The sequence below is a fragment of the Gymnodraco acuticeps genome, unplaced genomic scaffold (genome assembly GCF_902827175.1).
Source record: "Gymnodraco acuticeps unplaced genomic scaffold, fGymAcu1.1, whole genome shotgun sequence".
Lineage (NCBI taxonomy): Eukaryota > Metazoa > Chordata > Actinopteri > Perciformes > Bathydraconidae > Gymnodraco > Gymnodraco acuticeps.
In genome coordinates this window covers 179,349-206,330 of record NW_022990956.1, presented here as the reverse complement: position 1 = coordinate 206,330, position 26,982 = coordinate 179,349, and the positions used below count along the sequence as shown (strand labels likewise).

Here is a 26,982-nt window from a genome sequence, read left to right as displayed (position 1 = left end):
TAAAAAATGCATTTGTTTACTTCCAAGAGACCCCTAAACATCTACTTGGGCAATGTGAATTGAACGATAAACCGATCACTGTCAATGAAACGCGGAGAGAAGCAGCAGTGCAAATCGTTAAGTCTATTACCTTGTATGCACTACGACATTAACTTGGTAAAATGTAATGTGTTTTTTATGAAAGTGTGTTGAATGTTGTGTTTTCAATTAAACAACCATTACAAAATGAAAATGTGTTTTATTTTTTTGCTCTCATATATAGTAATAGTATTGTAAACGAAACATTTATAATAAATCTTCGACAGGCTGCCACACAGCCTGCAGTCCGTCACCCCGACCCTCAGTATGTGCACTAAATAATGGGCAAAGATTACGGCTTTTTCGGTTTTCTAACCACCATTAGGCGTCTAAAAAGAGTTGGTTTTACTGAGGCACCATATTGATTTTTGCTCCACCACAAATGGAGTCATTTTCTTGACCATAAGGACCTGAGATGTGCACAAACCTGGTGACCAAATACAAGAAGCATCTGACCTCTGTGCTGACCAACAAGGGTTTCTCCACCAAGTACTAAGACATGTTTTGCAAGGGGATCAAATACTTATTTCCCACAGTTTAATGCAAATCAATTTTTATCTTTTATATAATGTCAATTTCTGTATTTTCTTTTTGATATGCTTACTCTCATTGTTAAAATAAACCGTAATGTATTTGTAAGTGGGTACACTTACAAAATATGCAAGGGATCAAATACTTATTTCCTCCACTATATTTGACTCTTCACTTGCTGTAACAAATATGCATTTCCTCTGTGGGACGAATAAAGGTATTCTGATAATTCCTCATACATACTCCTTTAAACCATTTTAAAAAAGTTAAGACATTCAATGGTAACCTTGTTAACAGAAGTGGCAATAACAGAGTGATATTGACTTTTAGTGATTTATTTATTATGCACTTTTTCCTGCAGGTGTGGCTTGAGCCTCATCTCGCATAGCATTTTGGGCAGATGGATTTAGAGGCATTGTAGAGTTATATTTGTATTTATTCATGTTAGCAAACTATGGATAAGCTTAAAATGAGAATAATTTGGGTAAAACTGTGAGCTGGATTTGGGACCTTTTGACATGTGTTTTTGAGGACAAAGGAAGATGGGGGGAAGGTGAGAGCATGTCTTGATTTGCATTCAACTTATCTGGCTACAGTGGTTGGGGAAACCTAAGGTCGGAGGTGTCTTTGATATTTGGGCGGCCAATCAATGAGCTCCAAATGGGAGGATCTGATAACTCCTCCCATTGTCAAATAGTATAAACAGACACACACGCGGTGTTCAGCCTCTTTCCTCTGGCTGGCTCACGTGCAGGTAAATTCGGGATCCCAGGGATTAACTGTGTTGAATTTGTACTGTATTGATTGTATTTGTATTGTCATATTATCATTAAAGTAACGGTTATTTGGTAGCTCTGGATTCCTTCCTGTATTAACCAGCTTGATAGGGACGCGCGGAGATTTGAAAAGCGGACTAGATATCCCTTTTAATCTCTAACAGCATTCAGGTTGTCCATCATCTCCAATGCCCTGACGCTCCGTGGCAGGGGGAGACGTGATGGCAGCTTATAGCAGCACTGGTTGATTATACTGTTGGACAACATATACACAAGTTTCAATTCAACATACCAAGTTGTATTGACATACTGTATGCACAACAGCGTTGTTTAGGCAATGAAAATCCTAACCCTAAACCTAACCCTGGGTCCTAAGCTTCTCCAATAATGCAACATACAATATACTCAAGACATAAAAAGATAAGTGAAAACACTTCACAGAGCTCAGGAGTTTTACAGCCTTATTGCCTGTGCGATAAACTTAAGCTGCACTCAATAAAGACATCATTAATAAAGTGTTGCTGTCATAGAACATACCTGGGCACCAACACTGCACCTCGTCTGGGCTTTGGCTTACTAGCCTTCACCACCCTCTTGCTCACAGTCTTTCCTCTCCTGCTGAGCTCAGGCTCTTCTTGTTCAATAGGCCGTTCTGCTCTAAAACCAAACATTTCGATTACATTTCTTGAGTTTTAGAAAACCTAATCTATAATTGGCACAAAGGGGGATTAATGAAACACTTACTCGACAAACTTATCAGACAAATCCTTGTCCTGTTTTATTTTCTCCTGCATTACATGGGCATCAGATGTCCCAGGGAGCATGGACAGAGTGACTCCTGTGGGTTTTCTATCATCCTTGCTGCAGGCTTCACCTATAGGTTGAGGCTGATGTGCATTCAGGGACAATCCAGCCATGGCATCTGATAATTTGTCCAATGTGTCATTACAACGAAACTCTTTTGACCTGTCCATATAGATGCGTAAAGCACGAACTGGACACAGCAAATTCGGCCGCTGTTCCTCAGAGGAACACAGCAGCGGAGGAAATGCCACAATGTCAATTGGGGTACATGAGCCAACCACCTTAGGTATAAAGGCAGGGTTGGGCTGCAGCAACACTCTCGTTTGCCCCGGGGCAAACTGAGTGCACGAAGGATGTACAGGCAATAAGGCTGTAAAACTCCTGAGCTCTGTGAAGTGTTTTCACTAGGGCCGGGACTCGATTAAAAAAATTAATCTAATTAATTAGAGGCTTTGTAATTAATTAATCGAAATTAATCGCATTTTTAATCACATATAAATATTTGACCTGAGAACAGTGAGAAGCAATTTTTTTCACATGGATTTTAGTATACCATTAGGCGCATTCACACCGCAGTACTTTTCCCACAAAGGTTCATGAGAATTTAGTTCATGAGAACTCTTTGAATTTGGGGGTGGATTAGGCAAATGAAGCCGCTGACGTCACTTCTTCTTCTTCTGCTTTGGGTTTACTGGCAGGCCGCAAACCACTTCACGGCGTATACTGCCGCCCAAAGTCCTCGGAGTTGGGGACTGGCTTCAGTAGAAGCTGCTGGGAGTCCCAGCAGCCTTCCGAGTAAATCGCCAGAACGCCGACACCTTCTCATCTCCACCGCTCCCATGTTTTATTTTGTGTTGCCATAAATTAGTCTCTCTGCGTTTCTGCGCTGGGCTAATGCTAATAATGCTAATGCGAGGATAATAAAATTCACAAAACTTTTTGGGAGTTTTACGGGGCGTGGTTTGCAATCCGCCCAGCCAATTAGAAATATAGCTCTTTTCTCACAAGAGAGCCGTACGAAAGTCCCTGCTCTCTAGCAGCTCTCTGCTCTCTAGCAGGGACTTTCGTGGGGGTAAAAAGGTTCTCATGAACTAATTTTAGTACCGGCTCTTTTTGGTGTGAACGCGATAAAAGAGGCTAACGTCCACGCTAGCTTCCACGCTAGCTGCTATATGTTTTGCATTGAGGTGATACTTGAGGCTTGATGTGCTGCGGTGATATGCGAATTCCTTTTTGCATAATTTGCACACAACCGTGCTCTTATCGACGCTTCCATCCTGTCCGTTTTTTAAAACAACATTTCCCACTGTTGTTCACTGTGGTTTGTTGTTGTCTGAAGTCATGAACGTTAGTTGGTGCTCCAGTATAATCGGTACGCCTGAAACTCATCCAGTGAGAAAAGTTCCGCGGTGCAAAAATAAGTGCGATTAAAATGCGTTAATTTTTTTAACGCGTTAATTTTTGTGTAATTAATTAATCTTAATTAACGCGTTAAAGTCCCGGCCCTAGTTTTCACTTATCTTTTTATGTCTTGAGTATATTGTATGTTGCATTATTGGAGAAGCTTAGGACCCAGGGTTAGGTTTAGGGTTAGGATTTTCATTGCCTAAACAACGCTGTTGTAAATACAGTATGTCAATACAACTTGGTATGTTGAATTGAAACTTGTGTATATGTTGTCCAACAGTATAATCAACCAGTGCTGCTATAAGCTGCCATCACGTCTCCCCCTGCCACGGAGCGTCAGGGCATTGGAGATGATGGACAACCTGAATGCCTCTAAATCCATCTGCCCAAAATGCAATGCGAGATGAGGCTCAAGCCACACCTGCAGGAAAAAGTGCATAATAAATAAATCACTAAAAGTCAATATCACTCTGTTATTGCCACTTCTGTTAACAAGGTTACCATTGAATGTCTTAACTTTTAAAAAATGGTTTAAAGGAGTATGTATGAGGAATTATCAGAATACCTTTATTCGTCCCACAGAGGAAATGCATATTTGTTACAGCAAGTGAAGAGTCAAATATAGTGGAGGAAATAAGTATTTGATCCCTTGCATATTTTGTAAGTGTACCCACTTACAAATAAATTACTGGTTTATTTTAACAATGAGAGTAAGCATATCAAAAAGAAAATCCAGAAATTGACATTATATAAAAGATAAAAATTGATTTGCATTAAACTGTGGGAAATAAGTATTTGATCCCCTTGCAAAACATGTCTTAGTACTTGGTGGAGAAACCCTTGTTGGTCAGCACAGAGGTCAGATGCTTCTTGTATTTGGTCACCAGGTTTGTGCACATCTCAGGTCCTTATGGTCAAGAAAATGACTCCATTTGTGGTGGAGCAAAAATCAATATGGTGCCTCAGTAAAACCAACTCTTTTTAGACGCCTAATGGTGGTTAGAAAACCGAAAAAGCCGTAATCTTTGCCCATTATTTAGTGCACATACTGAGGGTCGGGGTGACGGACTGCAGGCTGTGTGGCAGCCTGTCGAAGATTTATTATAAATGTTTCGTTTACAATACTATTACTATATATGAGAGCAAAAAAATAAAACACATTTTCATTTTGTAATGGTTGTTTAATTGAAAACACAACATTCAACACACTTTCATAAAAAACACATTACATTTTACCAAGTTAATGTCGTAGTGCATACAAGGTAATAGACTTAACGATTTGCACTGCTGCTTCTCTCCGCGTTTCATTGACAGTGATCGGTTTATCGTTCAATTCACATTGCCCAAGTAGATGTTTAGGGGTCTCTTGGAAGTAAACAAATGCATTTTGTATATCAGATAAATGCATTAACATCACATGCAAATTCTCTATCCTTTCACCCGCAACGATTATAATCTGCTTTGCTTCTTCTTCGGTTTCACCGTTATTAGCTCTGAATGTAATCCTTTCTGGGGCTTCTTGTGCTTCTTGTGGTCTGTTGAATACCTGGCGTAGGATTTGTTTAGCTGTAAGGACAGGTACCATATAATTGTCTTCAAAAGCTTTGTCTATGTCGTCACACGTTTTGGCATATCCTTCGATGTAATGACAACCGATACTAGAATAGAGATCCTTCAACAGTCTTTTAATGCATGTTCTGGCACTGTCACCAATTTGGGCAATTCCACAGTATCGTGCTTTTTCTCTCATTATATTGAAGCAAAGCTCTGCCATTGCTTTTGGTATTTGTTCAACACATTCGCAGCAGTCGGTTAGCGGTAGATGATCTATAAGATTATTATGATCCGGTATTGACTCAACAACACCATTTAATTTCTTCACTTTGTTCCTTTTTCTTTTCACCTTCCTTCATTTTGTCTTTTTGGTTTTCCGTCCTTTTCTTTTCATTCGCATTCTGCGTTTGCTTTTCATTTTTCTTCTCCTTTTCATTTTTCTTCATTTTTCTTTACTTTTTCTGCTAATTGTCGTTTGCGATCTTGGCGAGTGGTATGAGATATACTGTTTCTATAAAGGTTATCTATAATACCATCTTTTAAAGAAAGATATTCTTCATATGTCATGTTATCGTGGTCCTCTTTTGTCCTAAAGACCTTACATGGATATGATATAGAGGAGGGCTCTTCTTCGGGAACATCCTCTCCCCTACTTTGTAACATCCAGTCATTAAGCCCATATCCGTTATCCTGGTGATAATAAGGGGAGGCTACATCAGACTTGTTTTTTCTCAGATTCATGGCTACTTTCAACGGTCGTCTTAGTGGGGGTCCTTAGTTTTATATGATTTGCTGAGTGGGATGGGACTTATTGCGTTGAGTGGGAGGAGTCATCTGTAGAAAATACTCTGTTTTATTAGATTCCGTAAAAGCATCTGACTCTTAATGGCAGTTTGTGATTTTGAGGCTATTTCAGTGAAACAAGGCTGTTTTTGAAACATTTGGCAGATTTATGCTTAAATTCTCTGAGAAAGTTACTGAAGGATACACTTTTGTGTATAAAAGCTGAAAAGTAGATAATGAAGTACTTTGTGTCCGTAGATTTCATTAAGAATCTGACTCTTAATGGTCCTCTCTAAATTTGAGATATTGTACATTTTGTTTTCTCAGTACATTAAATAAATAAGAATACATTTGAATAAAAATGTATACAAACTAGAGAAAGAGACTTTGCATCTTTATTTCAACTTACTGGATTGCCACTTGAAAGGTTGTGGTTACTGTGATTCATGTTTGTCAAAGAATCTGATCATACAGATGAATAACGGTTTTGAATGTTTCTCCTGTCTCTCACTATGTCTCATGGTGTGAAAACTCAGATCGAATGACTGTAAATTCAGTTGGTCTCTACAGTGCAAGTATGTTTACAGTTGCTGCCTCTGAAGGGTAGCCTGATGCTTCTTGTTTACCCTTCAAAAATGTGTGTATATAGTTTCTGAAGTAAAAATCGGACATGTCATTCAGGAAATCGTGTTGCCTCTGGCCGGGGTGACTGACTCGGCACCCATTGCATATTTCTTCTTTGTACCGATGTATCACCCTCTCCACAATATCAACCAACACCGATTTCACTGTGTCCATAAACAGAGACGTTTTGGCCCAAGGAGCAAAATCAGCAGCAGTAGTATTGCAAGATTCGGGTGTCCAAAATGGTAGTGATGATGGTGGCAGTCCCGGAGTCTGTTCCTGGCTGCAACTCGCGGGGGGAGTCTTGGTTTTTCTCAGCTCCATGTCTAGTTTACAACGGTCGTCTTAGTGGGGTCCTTCGTTTTAGATGATTTGCTGAGTGGAGGGTGGGGTTTATTGCGTTGAATGGGGGGAGTCATTTTCAGTGAAACAAGGCTGTTTTTTGAAACATTTGGCAGATTTATGCTTAAATTCTCTGAGAAAGTTACTGAAGGATACACTTTTGTGTATAAAAGCTGAAAAGTAGATAATGAAGTACTTTGTGTCCGTGTGAAACCCCCCTACAGAATGTCAGTCCCTGTGTAAAAACTTTTTAGTGACACTCTGCAGATTTGTGTGTAATTCTCTCACAAAGGAACTGTAAGATACACTTTTTATGTATGCAAAACCTTAAACATTTATTACTACAATGGAGCAATCCTGTTTTGTTGACATCAATGCTTTATTCTCTTTTCTTGTGTTACTAAGATACTTTTAGTTACACTTTAATGGATGCAAACCTTTTTAACCGGGTAAAATATTCATTAATTTGTAAGGAATTCGTTTTCTTTATGTCTCTCTAAAAGGCAAGTTTGTGATTTTAACACTGTTTCGATGAAACACAGCAGTCTTGATAACTTGACATGACTAACATTACTTTTCTAAATATATGTTTTTAGAAGCGTTACTTTGATTTCAAGGCTGTGATTGTCATCCACCTTATTGATCAAGTGCTCATGCCAGACTCAGGTTAGACTTGCACATTTTCCCCTTATTAATGATTACCCGATTTACTACATTAATACATATATTGTTTTTCTGTAATCCATATTTTTAATATGTGTTTAAATTCCCTTTGTGCCTCAAGCTAAACAGATGATGGAACTGGTTGGAAGTTCCCAGTCAACCTTTGGAGACATGGTGTCTGAGCTAGGCCTTTCTGCTTCCATGCAATCTGCCGCTGAGTACACTTTGCTTGCCCCCCTCAACACTGTCTTCAATGGTGAGTAACATACTGGTGATTCAATAAAGCACGCCCCTATTTAGTTGGTGGCTGAAGACAAAGCCTGGGTCTATTCTCTAGACTCTATTCTAGTCACATTCTGGAATAATTGGTGATATTTAGATTTGTTTTGTATTTACCCCTCATGTGCTGAGTCATTAGTCAATATGTGTAAATGTATGGAGCTTTAAGGAAACTATACATTTATTGGCACACTGCAGAAGCTTTATGCCATGTAACAGCAAGTGTCCACTCCCCCCAAGAACATTCCTGGACTTCATCCAAAGGGAGTAGAGATGATTTGTTTTTGCATTAAGAACGACAGAGAACATTGTTGGGTATTTCTATATTACTTTGTAAGAGTAAACCCCAGCTCGGTTCAAATATACCAAAACCCAGTGAACAAAGATAACAGTACTCGAGTTTCAAGTTTACTTGCTGCAAGGAGAATCAGCGAGTGACAGGTCATGTCAACTCCAAAACCAACTCTGCTCCTCTTCTCTCAGTGCAGTCTCTTTATTACAAAAATACAGTTACAAATCATGCATGAGGAAGTGTATGTAACCAACGGCTTTATTTGTCAATGGGAGTCTTGTGACTCGCAATCATGTGTGTGTGTGTGTGTATGGTCCACAGAAAAGGGGAACAGACTATTCTCTGTTCCTCTTTTCTGACTATGGTCTCTTTACAACATAAAATGACAACATATTATGAAAACACGTTTATCCTTCAATAAACTCTAACATTCCCTCCTGTTTTTCATAATTACTAGCTGGTTACAGTGTCTTTATTACTTTCAGAATTAATTCACTTGTTTTTGACATTTTCGAACCATTCGTCATATGACAGACAGTAACCTAGCTTTAAGTCTTACACATTGGAGGTTAGGTGAGTATATTCGTCCTTCTGAGAGGGGTCTGTGTCAGTATAGTCATCGTTATCTGTCTGTTGCAACATCGTATATTGGACAAGAGTGTTGGTAACTATTTTACCAACCATAGCTTTAACACATGGTATAATACAAGCCATAGCACAGCACACAAGGATGACAACACATATGATTGCAACAAATCCCATCACGAGCTTTTGAACCCAGCTCCCTGAGAGTAGCCAATTGAACCATCCGGTCTCAAGAGAGGCATGTCTGTCTTGGCCCATAGCTGTCTGTAGGGCTTTGAGAGTAGCCATTGCATCTGTCATGTTTTGGGAGTGGACATTGTCGGTGATATATGTACAACAGATTGTGTTCAAAAGGATACACGTACCTCCTACTGAGGCAGTGAGTAGATCAAGGGCCATGCGGTGCTGTAGCACCATGGTTCTGAGTGAGTCTAGTTCGAGGTTCTGTTGTTCGTTTACAACGATGGAATTATTTACAAACATGCCGAACCGGTAATCAAGGGTTTCGAGTCTCAACATGTTCTTCGCTACGCCTAAGGCAGGAGTCAATGCTAATATTACCTTTCCACTGGTGGACCAGTGTTTGAATTCATCAGGGACATCTTTTCCCCATACTGAATCATGTTTTTTGAAGGCAGGCATGGCATTTCTCCTCCTGCGGGTGTGGTTAAGGTGTGGTTCTATGTCTATCACGAAGGTGTGGTCGCTAACAAATATTGGTGCGCACGTGCCTGTCCAATTTATTGGCAGAACTGGATAAGCGTTGTTGCCACACAGCCACCATCCTCCTTGTACCCACCATGTACCATTAGATTGTTTGCTCAAATAGACTGGAGCCCCTTCGCCATTAACAAGTGTCTGGTTACAACCAGTGGTGTTTCCCATTGGTACAGAACCTTCTGTCTGACTGTAACACATAGGGTGTATAGCTTCATTATTTGGCATGACTACCTTTTGTCCTGTCATTTTACGTGGCACTGTCATGTTAAAGTTCACCCAAAATATCTTATTACAAGTGCCATTGCTTAAACCTGGGGCATATGGATTCACATCGTTGACTTTTATCCCTGAGTGCTGGTATCCTACACCTCCCATGGTAGCAAAACATTTAGCTTGTGATTTACTCATCCTTTTACCATACAGAGTTACTTGTCCAGTTGACCATGGCATGTGGGAACAAACATAACAATTTGAACGCCCTGTCTTTGTAACAAGTTGATGGACATAGGCATACCAGGCATTTGTCATCCTAGGTGAGCGTGCAGTTTTGTCGTTGTGGTTCCATGGGTCATCGTTGAGTAATGACCATTTTTTCTCTCGATGGACCTTTTTTTTTGTTGAGGATTTCTCACTCAATTGTCTTATAGTCATTAGCGTCAGACCCAGCAGGGTCACTACAAACAACACCTTTCCCAACATAGTCTATTTGTGATAGTGGTTCTGTTGTTTTCTTCACCGGGGTTGAGACCAGTATTTCCTAATGAAACACCGCCCTTTGTAGCCGGACTTCCACCACTTATCCATCGTTAAGTTGGAGAGGTATTATCTTTTTGCAGTGGCTCTGATGTATCCACGTAGTTCTTTCGGCGATTTTTAGTGCAGTCGGTGTTGTCAGCAGTACCGTGTAGGGACCGTCCCACCGTGGACAGTGCCAATGCTTCCTCTTAATCACCTTCACGAGGACCTGGTCACCAGTCTGCACTCGAGTGTCCTGCAAGGGAGTAGAAATGTCTGGCAGGTTATTTGTTCGAGCTATCTCATTGCTTCTGAAGAGTCTGCTCATCCATTCAGCTAATGTAGTCCCTGCCTCAGCATCATCCTCCTCCCTCACCTCGTCTGTGATTGGTAATCTGAATTGCCTTCCTGTTATGATCTCAAAGGGAGACAACCCTTTTGCCGTGGGCGTGATTCTCATGCATGTTTCTACCAGAGACACACATTCCACCCATGGTCTTCCTGTTTCCTCCATTGTTTTCCTTAGTCTTAACTTTACTGTTCCGTTTGTTCTTTCCACTAAGCCTGCACTCTGTGGATGATATGCACAATGGTTTTTTAATGTTATCCCCATATGTTCGGACAGTTTGGTAATAACCTGATTTACAAAATGAGACCCATTATCACTGTACAGTTTCTCTGGAATACCTCTGTTTGGTATTATTGTCTTGCATATGGCTTTTGCTACGGTAATAGCGTCTGCATGTTTTGCTGGGAATATTTCAACCCACTTTGAAAACGGACATATCATTACCAAACAGTATTTGTACCCTTGGCATGGTGTTAGTTCGATGAAGTCCATATGCATGTGTTGAAATGGGTATGTTGGTGGAGGGAACTTTCCTCTCTGTGGTCGCTCATTGCCTTGAGCATTGTGTCTGCAACATACTACACAGGCTCTACAAAAGTTTTTAGAAAATGTAATGTAGTTGTATGTATGTAAATGTTCATTTATTATTGTCACCATCCCTCCTGTTGAGACATGGCACGGCCCATGACTCAAATGAGCTGCTGTTTTGTAGAGACTAACAGGGAGTACTATCTTGTTGTTTATTCTGAATGTTCCCTCAGGGTCTGTGGTTGCACCATCTGTCAACCATTTCTTCTTTTCTCTGTCGGGTGCGCTGTTCTGCATATCCCTTAATATCACAAGAGGTATTGGTTGTGAAACACTTTCCCCCTTCTGCAAGAGGATATGGAACCCACATTCGCCCATAGCTGCTAGCTTCGCTACCTTATCCGCGTGTGCATTGCCAAGTGTTACTGCATCCTTCCCACTGGTGTGCGCAGCGCATTTGCATATAGCAATGCTTTTCGGCAACAACACCGCTTTTAAAAGATCAGTCAGCAGCTGTGCATGGGTGACTGGTTTTCCTGTTGATGTTTTCATGCCCCTGCGGGCCCATTGGGCTGCAAATATATGTACTGTTGAGTGCGCATACTGGCTGTCTGTCCACATAGTCACATCTTTTCCAACCCCCGCTTTGCATGCTTCTGTAAGAGCTACTAATTCCGCTGCTTGTGCAGAATATGTGTGGGGGAGTCGGCCTGCTTTTATGACCTGTGAGTGTGATACAACTGCAAACCCTGTTTGATTTTGGCCTGTTATAGATTTAGAACAGGACCCATCCACAAACCATGTTTCGCCACTGAGTAGTTGTATGTCTTTCAAATCTGGTCTTGGTTTGCATGTTCTGTCAGTCTCTTCTTTACAACAGTGTGGTTCTCCATCTTCTGCTGTAGGTATTAATGTGGCTGGATTTAAGATATTACATCTTTTTATCACAATGTGTGGTTGTGACATTAGTGTAGCTGTCAGTGCCAAATAACGTGCAGGTGATAAGAAAGCCATTTTGGTGTCATGTAACAACATGGTGACTGCGTGTGGAACCATCAGTGTGAGTGGGTGGAACAAAACTATTTCTGCTGTACAATGTACCGCCATTGCTGCCGCACATACTGCTTGTACGCATACTGGTAATGCTTGTGCTACTGGGTCTAACCTTTTAGAGTAGTAAGCGACAGGCCTTAGTTTTGTGCCGTGTTTTTGTGCCAATACTGATGTCATAAACCCTTTTTTGCAGTCAACTGTTTGTACAAATGGTTTTTCATAGTCTGGTAATGCTAACACTGATGACCCTACGAGACACTGTTTAGTCCTTTCAAATGCAGCTTCTGCCTCTTGTGTCCATTCTATCTTGCCGGACATTTTCATGTCATTGTCTGAGTATATGCAATCTAGTAGGGGCTGAGTCATTCCTGCGTAGTCTGGAATCCATGCTCTGCAATAGTTAGTCAGCCCAAGGAATTGCATCATTTGTTTTTTTGTTGTTGGCTTTGGTGCGTTTAACACCGTCTGTTTCCTCTCTGAGTGTATGCGTCTCCCTTCTCGGTTTAAATTGTGGCCTAAAAAGATCACTTCCTCTTTCACAAACTGAAGTTTCTGTCTTGAAACCTTGTTTCCTGTTTTGGCCAAATGTGTCAATACTTGTAGTGTGACTTTTGTGCTTTCTTCCTGTGTGGGTGACGCAACAAGAATATCATCTACATATACCAAAATCTGCGATGTGTCAGGTATCTGTAATGTAGCCAAACAATTTGCTATTTCTCGTGAAAAGATTGTTGGGCTATCCACATACCCCTGAGGTAATCTGGTGTATGTGTATTTTGTTCCTTCATGTGTGAACCCGAACCATCCTTGTGAGTCTTTTTCTACAGGAATGGAGAAAAAGGCATTGCTCAAGTCTATCACTGAGAACCATGCCATATTTGGCTTAAGGCCGTTCATTAACGTGTGTGGATCTGGTACTGTTGGGGCTGTGCTTTGTACAGCATCATTTACTGCTCTTAAGTCTTGAATCATTCTCCATGACTGCCCATCAGCCTTTTTTACTGGGAAGATGGGGGTATTGCATGATGCATCAGGGCACTCACGCAGGATCCCTGCTTTTAGCATTTCTTCAATTACAGGTTTGATGCCAACTTTTGCATCCTCTTTTAAGGGGTATTGTCTTATGTTAGGTCTGTAGTTAGTTTTTGGTCTAACGTGTACAGGTTTTGCGTTCACCATGCGACCTACATCACATTTTCCTTGTGACCATACGCATGGCGGCACCGTTTTCAGGACCTCTAAGGCCTCTTCACTTAGCATACATCATTGTTGTTCAGGGTCGTCTAGGTGGGCGCGTGGTGTCATCACTAGAGTAAACCCTAGAGTTTTGCGCTTTAACCCGCCTCCAGTTTGCCAACCGTTTTTGTCATCTGTCCATTTTGTTATCCTGTTACCTCTAGCCACTAATAAACCTAAGTCTCTCCATGAAGTCCCTGGGCCCCTAGCTACTGATATGTGTGGCGTGGAACCTGGTTCCATTATCAAGGCAGTGGTTGATGGGACCCTAGCGTCAATTACAACATCCCCGTGTTGGTTTGCATACATCGAGTGGAACACTACCCTCTGTGGTGTCAGTCGATGCACGAGCACATCATAGTCTTTGTCTGGGCCAGGGGTGTTCTTGTACTTTAGTGTAACGTGCAATGCGTCAGGTTTCATTACTTCTTGGCCATGTTGTGGGGTGAATAGTGTTAACAGGTGTTCACCTGTGTTTGTCACGTCAGGTTGTGGCATGTCTAGTGACCAGTAGTAGTTGGGGGGTGTTTATGGATTTTTGAAGGAAGACCTGGTCTTCCACCTTTTCTCCGGGCCCTACTGCTCGCATTCCCCCTTTGACTGGTACTACACTGATTTTTAACATTTCCATGCCGTCTCTCCCTAGCAAATTGACAGGGCAGTTTGAGATGAACACAAATTTGAGGGATGCCTGGAGGCCTGACCTTCTATCTTCCATAAAAAGTGGCTTTGAAATCGACCTCTGATTTATGTGTCCATTTGCTGATTTTACAAACATAGTGCCAGTTGGTGGCCACATTCTTTGGACCTCTTTGTTCACTACTGATGAGTCTGCACCGCTGTCACATAAAAATTCTAATTTTTTCCCCATTGATTTCGATTGTTCTGGTAGGTTTAATACTGTTGTCTGACAGATTCAGTAATACTTCAGAAAGGTCAATGTGATGTGTGTGGACGTCCTCTTCTTCCTTTTCTACGTCTAGTCAGTTGTCATAACTATGTAGGTTATGTGAAGGGGGGGGGCCATGTCTTTCGTCTTTGTACTGTCCCTTTTGTCCCCCTTCTTTTATCTGTGACATCTGTTCCTCACAGTCCCTCGCCATGTGCCCCTCCTTTCCGCACCTGTAGCAGAGGAATTTGCCTTCTGCGTTTCTGCCTCCTCCTCTGCCTCTGCCTGCTCCTTTTATGGGCTTGTTCAGCCCATAAAGCTGCGACTCGCAGTTGAGCTTCTAACTTCTTTCTTTTCTTGCCTTGTGTTGTTCCAGCTGTTTCTGCTCTCAATTTGTCGCTTAATTCTCTTACTGCTGTTTTCTCCAACTTTCCTCGGAAGCCGTACAGTTTATACCATTTGCTACAATAACTGGTGCTGCCATGACTATATATTTCCATATATCTCATGTCCCCTGTAGCGGCAGGCTTACTCCCATTGGACCCCATTATTCTAGCTTTGTGTTCCTACTGGACAACGTGCCGGTCAGAACCTAATTCCTAATTCACCACTAGTGTACTTCAACAGACCACAGAGTTTTTGTTATCACCGTTAGGTTTCCACTCTGTGCGCTGATTCCACTTGGTGACACTTTTACACACTGCTTTCACTCAATCACTCATAAGTGTACCCAAAGGCACGTCAATTTCTACCTCCTTAAATGGTGGAGAAACCTTTCTCATAAGTGTACCCAAAGACACGTCAATCCTCCTTAAATGGCGGAGAAGCCTTTCTCTACCTCCTTAAATGGTGGAGAAACCATGTATATCAACTTTTATCTTACCCGTTATCTGTGGTCACTGGTCCGGTTGGATTCCGTCAATCGTGCCGAGGATGAGGGAGGTTGGACATATAAGCACCGGCCCGGCCACGAATTCTGCGTCCCGGGTCTTTCTCGGGGTCGGCTGATGATCCCGGCTGTCGACAGACTTGCGGCGTGTCTTTTCCCTCCTCCTTCCCGTCACGATGTGTTGGATTCCGGCTCCGAAGGACCAATTAATGTTGGGTATTTCTATATTACTTTGTAAGAGTAAACCCCAGCTCGGTTCAAATATACCAAAACCCAGTGAACAAAGATAACAGTACTCGAGTTTCAAGTTTACTTGCTGCAAGGAGAATCAGCGAGTGACAGGTCATGTCAACTCCAAAACCAACTCTGCTCCTCTTCTCTCAGTGCAGTCTCTTTATTACAAAAATACAGTTACAAATCATGCATGAGGAAGTGTATGTAACCAACGGCTTTATTTGTCAATGGGAGTCTTGTGACTCGCAATCATGTGTGTGTGTGTGTGTATGGTCCACAGAAAAGGGGAACAGACTATTCTCTGTTCCTCTTTTCTGACTATGGTCTCTTTACAACATAAAATGACAACATATTATGAAAACACGTTTATCCTTCAATAAACTCTAACAACATTTCTCTTTTAAATGGTTTTAAATGGGTCCCAAAAAGTTTCCCAATGACCCGGAATAGTACTGCCAGAACGAACGATATCCAAAATGTCTAACTACTAATTATTGTCGTCTTTCTTGAAACTGACGTGCTTAAATTCTCTGAGAAAGTTACTGAAGGATACACTTTTGTGTATAAAAGCTGAAAAGTAGATAATGAAGTACTTTGTGTCCGTAGATTTCGTTAAGAATCTTTGACAGATTTATGCTTAAATTCTCTAAGAAAGTTACTGAAAGATACACTTTTGTGTATAAAAAGCTGAAAAAAGTAGATAATGAAGTAGACTTTGTGTCCGTGTGAAACCCCCATACAGAATGTCAGTCCCTGTGTACAACTTTTTAGTGACACTCTGCAGATTTGTGTGTAATTCTCTCACAAAAGGAACTGTAAGATACACTTTTTATGTATGCAAACGTCTTTCTTGAAACTGACGTGCTGTCCGTTTTACAAAACAAGTTATGTTTTCTGCTTCTTCATCCTCTGAATTTTCCTCCCCCGTCCCTCTTCCTTCACCCCTCACAGCAACAATCAAGGTGGATCTGTGAAATGAAACACCTCTTCCCAAAGCGTGACTTCCCTATTGAGACATACGTCTAGGGCAGTAGGGTCTAAATCGATTGACCAGATATACTAATATGCAGAACGTACGGTATGTTTGAAAAAAGACTAACCATTTATCCAGTTCAAGCTGTCTTTAAGATGTGACATCGCGCACTGACTATTTCCCGTAAAATCGTGACAAACTATTACTTATTCTTAAATTTGATCTCTTGCTGCATGGTTGAAAATGATAGATGAAAAATAACTTTTTTTTAAAAGAGTCAAGTTTTTCAAGATCAGATACAGGTCAAGAAAATGCATAGAGGAGGTATGGTGCTGGCTCATTAGCCCCCTCACTCTTCTTAGAATGATCCTGTGCAATTATAGTTAATAAAAGTAATTACACATTAGTTCACAAATCCATACAACTAAAAGAGAATATCCTTAGGTATCACTATTAAACACACCATTTGACTGTAGAGGATGTCGGGGGTTTTATGATTTTCTCACACTTGTCCTGGCTTGTCTTCAGACATGTCCAGACTGTTCACAAAACTTTTCCTGGAACTCTTTACAGCAAGGAGGGGTTAGAGAGATTGACATTACTTTTTTTAAATATATGGTTGCTATATTTCATGTTATTTGCAAGTATTTGTAAGTTACAGTCAATACTGTATACAGGATTAGGGGCACAGGAAGTGGTTAGGTGGCGGGACATTGATCCTATGCATACTAATGTGATTCATTTTTAAATTATTTTGTAAAACCGGTAGGGGCAGCATTTTTATTTTTCACATTTTTAAATTATTTTAATATTTTATTTTGAAAACCGGAAGTGGGGGCGACCGGTAGGGGCAGCATTATTATTTTTCTCATTTTTTATTTTTTTAATTTTGAAAACCGGAAGTGTGGGTGGGACATCCGCCGGAAGGGGCGGGGCTTATGGGACAGGACTTCCGCTGGAAGGGGGCGGGGCTTAATATGGTTAGGGTTACAGGTGGCAGGTCACTTTCTATGCATACTAATGAGATTGAAGTGGTATGTGTATAACTACTAAACTATTAATGTTTCATACCCTTTTAAAGGTAAGAAACTCCGCTAACTGACAATAAGAACAATTGTTAGCTAAAAAAAACACAAGAGTAATACCAAGCCTTTGAATTAGCATTGAGCGAAAAAATGCTAACTAATGCTAACGCTTTTTTACACACAACACACGGTATAAATGCCCTTATTACTATCTTAACTGCACAAACAAGATATACGATTTAAAGCTGAGACTCCACAGATTCCACACATGTAATGTCATCACTGTAAGACCTCGAATTCCTGGAGCTATCAGCCAGAAAAGAGAAAGTAAACAACATCCGGTTTCAAAAATATTACAATAATTACGTCTTGCCTTTTTTGATTTGTGATCAAAAGTTGTGTTCAACGGAATAAAAACGCATCTCAAGGTTAATCCAATGTCTTTGTGTCACGTATAATTTTTTACTGATAATCAATCATCATATTTATGGCAATATACTCGGTATAAAGTATTGCGGTCCAGGCTTGCACTTTCAGATATGCTTCGTTTGCTTCTCTATTACGTCCGCTATGGTAATGTTTACGTAGATTTGGGAACTGCCCATCGATTCTATTGGTTCTGATGATTAAGAAAAAGGTGTAAATCACACGAATCGACCAATGGGTTCCAGAGATATGGTCCTGCGTAAACTATAATCATAAAAGTCAGTCAATGCTTTCCAAAAGCACGAGCAGTGAATCCAGGCCCACGTGACTGAACTAAAAATTGAAAGAAACAGACTAAGAAATGACGTAAGCTCCATGATCAAAAATGCCAAAAAGAATTTCATCAATGTCAAAACTGAGGAAAACAAAAATAAACCCCCTGAACTTTGGAAATTACTCAATAACCAGCTTGGCTGCAGTAAAAAACTCAAAACGAGATTTTCTAACTTAAACATAAAGACAGATAACAGGCTCATCACAGACAAACTGGATGTGGCCAAGTACTTGAACATTTTTTTCACAAACATAGCCACAACTCTTGTAAATAAATTACCCTCCCACTCAGGGCTTTTTGGAGTAGATCACATCATGACCTACTACAAAAACCTAGGGGTACGCAAAGATGATTTCAGTCTAGCAAGGGTAACAACAGCAGAGGTACTCATTAAACTGAGCGCCCTCCAACCTAACAAGGCCACTGGCCACGACAATATCCCCTCCAAATTCCTCAGAGACACAGCAACCGCCATCTCACCAGTCATAGCTCACATAATTAACCTCTCCATAAAACAGGGGAAAGTACCCAAAGACTTCAAAATTGCAAGAGTAACCCCCCTGCACAAAAAGGGCAGCAAATTGGACCCAAGCAACTACCGCCCTGTTTCTATACTTACCTCCATCTCGAAAGTCATGGAAAAAATAGTATATGAACAGGTCGAAAAGTACCTCGCGGAAAATAAACTAATCTATGAATTTCAATCTGGCTTTAGAACATCCCACTCCACTGACACATGCCTTCTTTATTTGAGCGACCACATCAAACAAGAGGTGGACGAGGGCAAGTACTGCGGCATGGTGATGCTGGACCTACAAAAGGCTTTCGACACTGTCAATCACCCCATTCTGATTGACAAGCTAAAAGCAATTGGTTTTGATAAACTATCGGTGAGCTGGATGCAATCCTACCTGGAGGGGAGAGAACAGATGGTGGAGGTAAACGGTACTATGTCCCCCCCCCTCCCAGTGAGCTGTGGTGTTCCACAAGGAAGCATATTAGGTCCGTTACTGTTCCTAATTTATGTAAATGACATGTCATCAGCATGTGACTGCAACTTGTTCCTGTTCGCGGACGACTCAGCCCTGCTGGTCTCTGACAGGAACAGGTTGCAGGTTGAAAAAACCCTCAGCTCCGAGCTCGGCAGAATCTGCACCTGGCTCGCCGATAATACATTATCATTACACCTGGGTAAAACAGAGTCCATTCTCTTCGGTTCGAAACATAATCTCAGCAAATCTGACGACTTCTCAGTTGCAGTGGGTGACATTATTGTCACAAGTAAGAAGGAAATTACATACCTAGGATCTATTCTTGAGGCAAACCTCTCCTGTGATAAAATGGCATCCAATGTAATAAAAAAAGTCAATCAAAGAACTAGATTCCTATACCGGATCTCCTCTCTGGTAAACAAAAACACCCTGAAAACTCTGGCAGGAGCACTCATTCAAGGGTACTATGACTATGCTTGCACGTCATGGTACCATAGCACCTCCAAGGCGCTAAAAATAAAACTTCAAACATCGCAAAATAAACTGGTCAGACTACTGCTTGACCTTTCATCTAGAACCCACCTCACCTCTGCCCACTTTGACAACCTAGGATGGCTTAGAGTAGACGACAGAGTACAGCTACTTGCAATGGGCCTGGTCTACAAGATCCACTACACCTCTATGGTACCCATGTACATGTCAAAATTATTCCCAAAGGTCAAGGAATACCATGATCATAACACCAGAGGGAGCTCCACAAATCATGTGAAACCCAGATTTGGCACAAAAAAGGGGGAATACACGTTTCGCAATTATGCCACATCAAGGTGGAACGCTCTTCCCACAACTGTAAAGGAAAGTAAAACTATACTTACCTTCAAAACCTCTCTTAAAGAGCACCTTCGGGGGAGAGCATTGCAAAACTGGCCCCGGTAATGGTACAAATCTCAACCTGTCGTTCAATTGACAGCTTCCCCCCCCCATCTATGTATATACTCACATTTTAGACTCTGTTACTAACTGTATATCTGTAGACTTGGTATGTCTTAAATGTCCGGTTAGGATGTATTAGAACGAAATCTAAAATGAAAATTGTAAATAAGCAATCTGTATGTAAAAAACCACCTGTATGTAAATTGTAAATAAGCCATCTGTATGTCAAATATGTCTTATATGTCTTAAATGATATGATGAATTGGAAATGGGGGACCCTGATGTAAACAAGACGAAAGTCTTTCTCTGGTCTGCATCCCCTTAACAATTGTATGTTTTGAGCTGTACTGTACTGTACCCAATATACAAGCTGTTAATAAACGTTTCAATCAATCAATCAATCAATCATAAAGAATGCCAGCCAGCTTAAGTACATTATGCAGCCGACTTCATTTATTGTTTACAACGTAACGAAGCAGGAAATGCAGCAGGACCCAGAGCGCACGGAGCACAGAGCGGACAGCAGATAACAGAATTGCAGTTTTATTGCTTATAGATTATCAGAACATTTCAAAGGGGACACAGCCCCATTGGATATTAATCTATGGATTAACTACATCATCGTTTTTATCGTTGTAATGCCATTGAAGACCAGTTTAGACCAGACAACGAGGAAGGTAAGTCATTGTTAGCCTAGCGCATTAGCGCTAGCGCCATTTGTTTTGATGTACGTTTTTGTTGATAACGTCGCGAGTTTGTATCTTTCAGTGTTGGGCTGTTCAGGTGGGCACCGTTAGATTCTGTGTCTCCTTGCGATCATAAACAATGTGTTGGATGTGCAGCTAGGATAAGTAATAAGGGAGCGAGGAGTGATTTTATATATATTGTAACCATGCAAGGAAAAAAACTTGAAGTGGTAACCTCTTACAAATACCTTGGTATCTGGCTTGATGACTGTCTTTCTTTTAAACTGCATGTAAATAACCTGCTTAAAAAACTGAGGGTTAGGCTAGGTTTTTTTTATAGAAACAAGTCCTGTTTCTCTCTTGAGGCCAGGAAAAGGCTGGTCACTGTGACCTTTTTACCTGTGCTGGACTATGGTGATCTATTTTATATGAATGCGCCGGCCAATTACCTCACCAAGATAGATGCCGCCTATCATAGTGCACTAAGGTTTATGACAGACTGTAAGACTTTGACTCATCATTGTACCCTGTATACAAGGGCAGGGTTGCTTTCACTTACTGTACGGCGGCTAAATCACTGGTATCTTTTTATTTATAAAGCAATGTTAGGGAAACTTCCGTCTTACATCTGTTCCCTGATCTCACAGCGTACTGTAAATGGCTACTGTCTGAGATCTAAAGCTGTGGTTGTATTACATGTGCCAACTGCTAGGACTGTATTAGGAAATACAGCTTTTAGATGCGCAGCGCCGCTAGCATGGAACAGTCTACAAAAGGAATGGAAGCTAAGCAGTTTGATTCCATTTCATGTTTTTAAAGCTAGGATAGACGCTATACAATCAGAAAATATTGGTGTCTGTAAATGCTACTAGTATACAAACTGTAGTATCATATAATGTCCTTTGTTTTCTGTCATGTTTGTATTAATGTTGGGAACTAATTGAAGCAGGTCACCATTGTAAAAGAGGTCTATGATCTCAATGGGTTTTATCTGTATAAATAAAGGTTTTGAATTGAATTGAATTGAATTTTCGGTGCTGTAATAGGTTAGCATTTTTCGCTCGGGGCTAATTCAGAGGCTCACTGTAAGAGTAGGCCTATGTTTTATTTATTTATTTAATTTAATTTTTTTCACAACAGTTGTATTTGGATGGAATGAATACCTATAGTGATAATTCAAAGTAATACAATGATTTTTACAGTGAAAAAGTTCAAATGGAACCGATGGTTCCCAAATTACCCAGAGGTGAGTCCGCTTAGACTTTATTTTTCTAAATCTCTCTAAAAAGGTCAAATTTCACTTGTTTTGCATCAATCTTGATACAGGGTACTTATTATATGTTATAGTTTGGATTCATAAAGCTTTTAGTCTACTAACCCATCATGCAAGGGTGGTTTTCACGATAAGTAAAGGTTTTTTTTTAGGTGGACATTAGAATTTACATGTTTTTACTATGTTCCATCTGAATTTACTTTAAAATAAAAACATCTATATTGATTCTGACACTTCTACATCCAACTCACAGATGTAACCTTGCTTTGAGAAAAATAATTATTAATTTACCCCTTTTAGAAGTGAAGATATATCATTTGTTGTGTTAGTGGCATTTTCGAGCCTGAAACCTGAAAAACAGGCTCAGGGCTTAACTGGTTAATATAATTAAATACTGTGTGCTTTCTTATACATAATAGTAGTATCAGATTGTATTGTTGATCCCAGTGAAACCGAGGCAGTTGAACTACGTCTGGGGTTAACTCACCAATATTAGCAGGCTTAGGGATGACTCACACTGATATGAAAAGTGGAAATGGAGCTTTGTTTGTGCGTCTGGAGACCTGGGTAATTAACTATTAAAGATCGGTCATCCAATGTGTAGTTTCAGTTTCTATTTCCGTATTGGATAGTGAGTTGTGTGTGTTTAGTTTGCCACTGCCTTTCTTTGGCTTAGAGTAAAATGGGCTAACATTTGTGAGGGCACACTGTCAGAATTACTGTTGTTTGGCCTGGTCGTAGTTTGTAATATTATACAAACACACACACAGTTACCAGACGGCCAAAAGAACATTTTTACTTCTTTTAGACGGCTGTCTGCCAAGGACCGATCAGCCTGCAGCGTTGAGGCGAGACAGGCCAATCAGATGACGGAGAGTGTGAGACAATCAGAAAGACCTTTTTTAAAGCAAGCCTGTGGTATATAAGCCAATCAGAATCAATATACCAAATCAACAAGCCAATGGATTGTTGGTTAATTATGAGACACTGGCAGCCAGAAAGACAGACGGACAGATAGATAGCATTGATTTACCTCCAACCCATTTTCCTCCAATAAAACTTTTATGCTCACTGCTTAGATTTTATTCATCAGAGACAGCCATGAGTGCAGCAGAACGTTTATATTGAGAATGAATCAGATGTGGACTTTGGACACCAACTTGAGTGCAGTAATCATATTTGTTTGCTAAACAAGCCAAGGGATTTTCTTCAGACTAACTGCTTTATAGACCTGCTGAAATAAATTAAGCCTTTTCTTTTCTATTTAGCCCTTTCCTGGCTGAGGGGCATGCTGCAGATGTAACCTTAACATAATCAAGCACTCAAATGGGTGGTCTTGTTTTTATGTCGAGTGGATAGTGTAAGGGAAACTTCTGCAGCAATGGAGAGTCAGGACTCAGAGAGACACGAGGAGAGTTGGAGCTTTGATGTCAAACACTGGTAGTTTATTACAAGTCTCGGCCGGATAATTTCACATCACAAGTCACAGCAGCCAGAGGTTCTGACTGCACGGTGGGTTGCCACATCAATTCTGCCCAGCCTCTCTCTCGATAGACCTTTTAACTCGTTTACAGAAAGTTCTGGGAACACTGGAGATAGCCTTAACATCTGGAGACACTCAATCACTTGCCTGACTCTTAGGCTCTGTGACCGAGAGTTGACCGGTCATAAAACTGAGATAACAGAGTCAGGGTTGGTTATAAACGTCAACAGGCGAAAAGGTAAAATATTTTAGGAGTAAAGACAGAATTATTCCCTAACAGATAGGAGAGTGGAGAATTAGCGGATTACTAAAAAACTGTTTTGTGAATGTAAAATCACTTTTGATAGTACAGTATGTATCGAGAAAGAGATGGTGGTAATTAGACAGTGCAAGAATAGGAGCAACAGTAGTGGATGTTCAACTTCTGGTTTGGGTACATGGCCCAAAACCGAATGACACAAAGTCAAGGGACAACAAGCAACTAAGATGTTTGGCTCATTTACCCTACCCAGTGTACCATGAAAGCACATAAGCTAGCTATCTTACTAGCCAGCTGCTAAGTTAGTTAAAGTTCTACAGACTCCTTGCACCCTATGAAAGCACATCATACATCTCGAGGAAGAGCCAACTGACACAGGTCTTCGGATCTACCCCAATTTGGAGTTTTTCACTCCCCATAATTTCACATTTTACACCTTCGAATGAATTTGACTCTGTTTCAATAATGCACCCCATTCAACTAATCAGTGTTGTTCTCTGCTGCCCAGCAGGTCCTATGTTATAATTATTTGAGAAATACGCCCTCTTATCCAACAAACTGTGTATGTAAAGTTCAACAACTAACAAATTGGTGCACAAAGGAGGAAAGGCTGTTTTCAAGCCTCGGCAGCTGCAGTTTGGTGGATTTGAAACCATGTGAAGACAAGGTGCACCACCATTTGTTTTGTTTGAGGAAGCTGTCCTATTTCCACATTGAGGGTCTTGTTCTATTGTGCTGTAATTAAGTCCATTCTGTATTTTTCTCAAGTTTCATAGTTTGGTCTTAAAAGAGAACAAATGATCTAAGATTGCGTGGTCTAGTACAGTGGTTCTCAAATGGGGGTACGCGGACCCCTAGGGATACGTTGGAGTACTGTAGGGGTTATGTGAGATTTATTTTATGTTAATGAAAAAATACAACATAAGTAATGCATTTAAACAAACTACTAATAGTAGATTAACTACTTTATTCATAAGTTTACAGTAATTCTGGAGAATAAAATGGGAAAAATAAACGGGGTGCTCTCTTTTCCTCTCCCTCTCCTGATAGCCCGTCAGTCTCGTGCAGCTCGCTGAACCTGTAATAAGTGACCCGACAGTAAAGAATAAATATATTTAAAACTAGTATAGTGTTAGAAATTAAAATCAATGTTGATATGGCGTAATTTGAATTAAATACACTATTTAATTTAAATCAGTTTTATTCTGAAAAAAACGGAAGTTCATACTATTAACTTAACACTTTTATTCTGAAAGATTCTTCATTTCCGGTTAGCATTAGCATGTGGCGAAATGCTACATTTTCAAACTGTGAATTGAAGGTGAAATTACATGTGATGTTGTACCCTAAACACACAGGGTTTAACACTCATTTATTGACGCTGAATAACGTTTATCAGGGAATGTTTAAATAACCACAGACACCAGAATGATGTAATTGAGCAACAGAAAAAGGCAGGAATTGCATTGGACCCGCCCCCCACGACGCCGGCCAATAGGAGAAGACCTCAGATGACAACAGGAAGGGCAAGCCAAGAATCCATGGATGTATAATAAGAACTGGATACAGCGTGGGAGGCCGGGGCCTCATTCATTCCTATGAGAGTTGCTCATTAGCGCATGATGACAAAATGGCCCAATTTTTGAGAGAGCGAAACGTCACAGATTACCCGGCATGCCTGAGAAGTACCCGTATGTGCACTCATAGAGCATGCGCAACTTTAACCACGCCGCCCAAAAGGCTCGTTCACATTAAGCATGTGAATTTGCGTACACGTAACAGCACCGCACGTTCATGACAGCATGGTAGGCTACTGGATTTATATTAACGAGGCGGCAGTTAGCAGCTAGCGGCTAGCTAGTAAATTATGCTAAATTACACATCAATCGTTATGTACTTTTATATTACGCTGACATCAGGATCTAGTGATATCCAAGCAACAGAGCTTCATTTAGCATGATACTTGTGTGGGTTGTACATGAAACCACTTGGTAATATATACAAATGTATATGTTGAAGCCTGTTATGATCAATTGTGAGTTAAAACTTTATCTAAAAAGTAAAACTGATGATGGATTACTGTGGTGGAGTTAAAATAACAATAGCCTATTTCTTTTTTAAATGTGATGGAGTAAAAGGATAGTAACTGTGATTATTCATGTTAAGTAGCCCACAAGTAACTAAAACAATTGCAAGTGCAATAAGAAGCTACAGGAACGTTAATCTACGTCGGTAATATTAACTTTATTGAATACAACATTTACGGTACAAGATTTACATCATACAGCCCATGTAGTATAATATTTTACAAATGATGAATTACAGCAAACATGTGCAATATATCCATTATTACAGCTCCGTGGGCTGGCAGTAAGGCGATATGGTCCGTTCTTATTGTGCATCCATGGGTAAAGATAAACGCATGTAGTGCTGAACACGTAACATGAACGTGCCGGGCAGCGCGGTCCCGTGGGTTAGATGCGCGTTCATAATGCCGAGGGAAATAACTCAGAATAACGTTATTAGCACATTTTTACAACTTGAGGAACGAATTTTTTTAATAAGGGCTATACAAGTGTTCATACTGGGTTGTTTATTTAGTTTAAAAAAAATTATCCAACGAGTTACAGACCACTCTTTCCCAATGTAAGTCAATGGGGAAAAGTGTTTCCGGGCCCAGCAACCTAAAGGAAGTGTAGTACCGCCGTTTGACCAGCACGAATATTCTCATCAGACTCCGGCGCACTTCCTGGGGGCTTGCAAGAATCGAGCGCTTCTTCCCATGGATGTATAATAAGAACTGGATACAGCGTGGAAGGCGGGGCCTCATTCATTCCTATGAGAGTTGCTCATTGGCGCATGGATGACAAAATGGCCCAACTTTTGAGAGTGAAACGTCACAGATTACCCAGCATGCCTGAGAAGTACCCGTATGTGCGCTCATAGAGCATGCGCAACTTTAACCACGCCCCCCAAAAGGCTCGTTCACATCAAGCACGTCAATTTGCGTAAACGTAACAGCACCGCGCGTTCTGGATTGTTAGTGTAGCGCATAAAGGAGAATATGTGGAACCAAGCCCAAAGACTCCCCAACCAAACCACAGCTCTATTGCCACCGACTCAGACATCCGAGGAAGGAGCCCGACAGCACAGCCGGGGGAGCCAGACTCTACGCTCTCCTGAAGAAGATGACAGCACGGGCGTGGAGCCTGTCGTCGCGGTGGGCCGTGCTGGTGGGGACTCCTGC

The 26,982-nt window shown here is 40.8% G+C and overlaps 1 protein-coding gene across 1 annotated transcript; it reads right to left on the bottom strand.

Annotated features, from left to right (window-relative positions):
• Positions 1-8,241: 8,241 nt before the first annotated feature.
• On the bottom strand, positions 8,242-15,117 carry LOC117558756 (protein NYNRIN-like). The gene is made up of 2 exons (XM_034235139.1): positions 14,264-15,117; positions 8,242-11,273 (listed from the first exon to the last, which is right to left on the bottom strand). The coding sequence occupies exon 2, from the start codon at positions 11,177-11,179 to the stop codon at positions 10,235-10,237; it is 945 nt and encodes a 314-aa protein (XP_034091030.1). The 5' UTR covers positions 11,180-11,273; positions 14,264-15,117; the 3' UTR covers positions 8,242-10,234.
• Between the last annotated feature and the right edge of the window lie 11,865 nt (positions 15,118-26,982).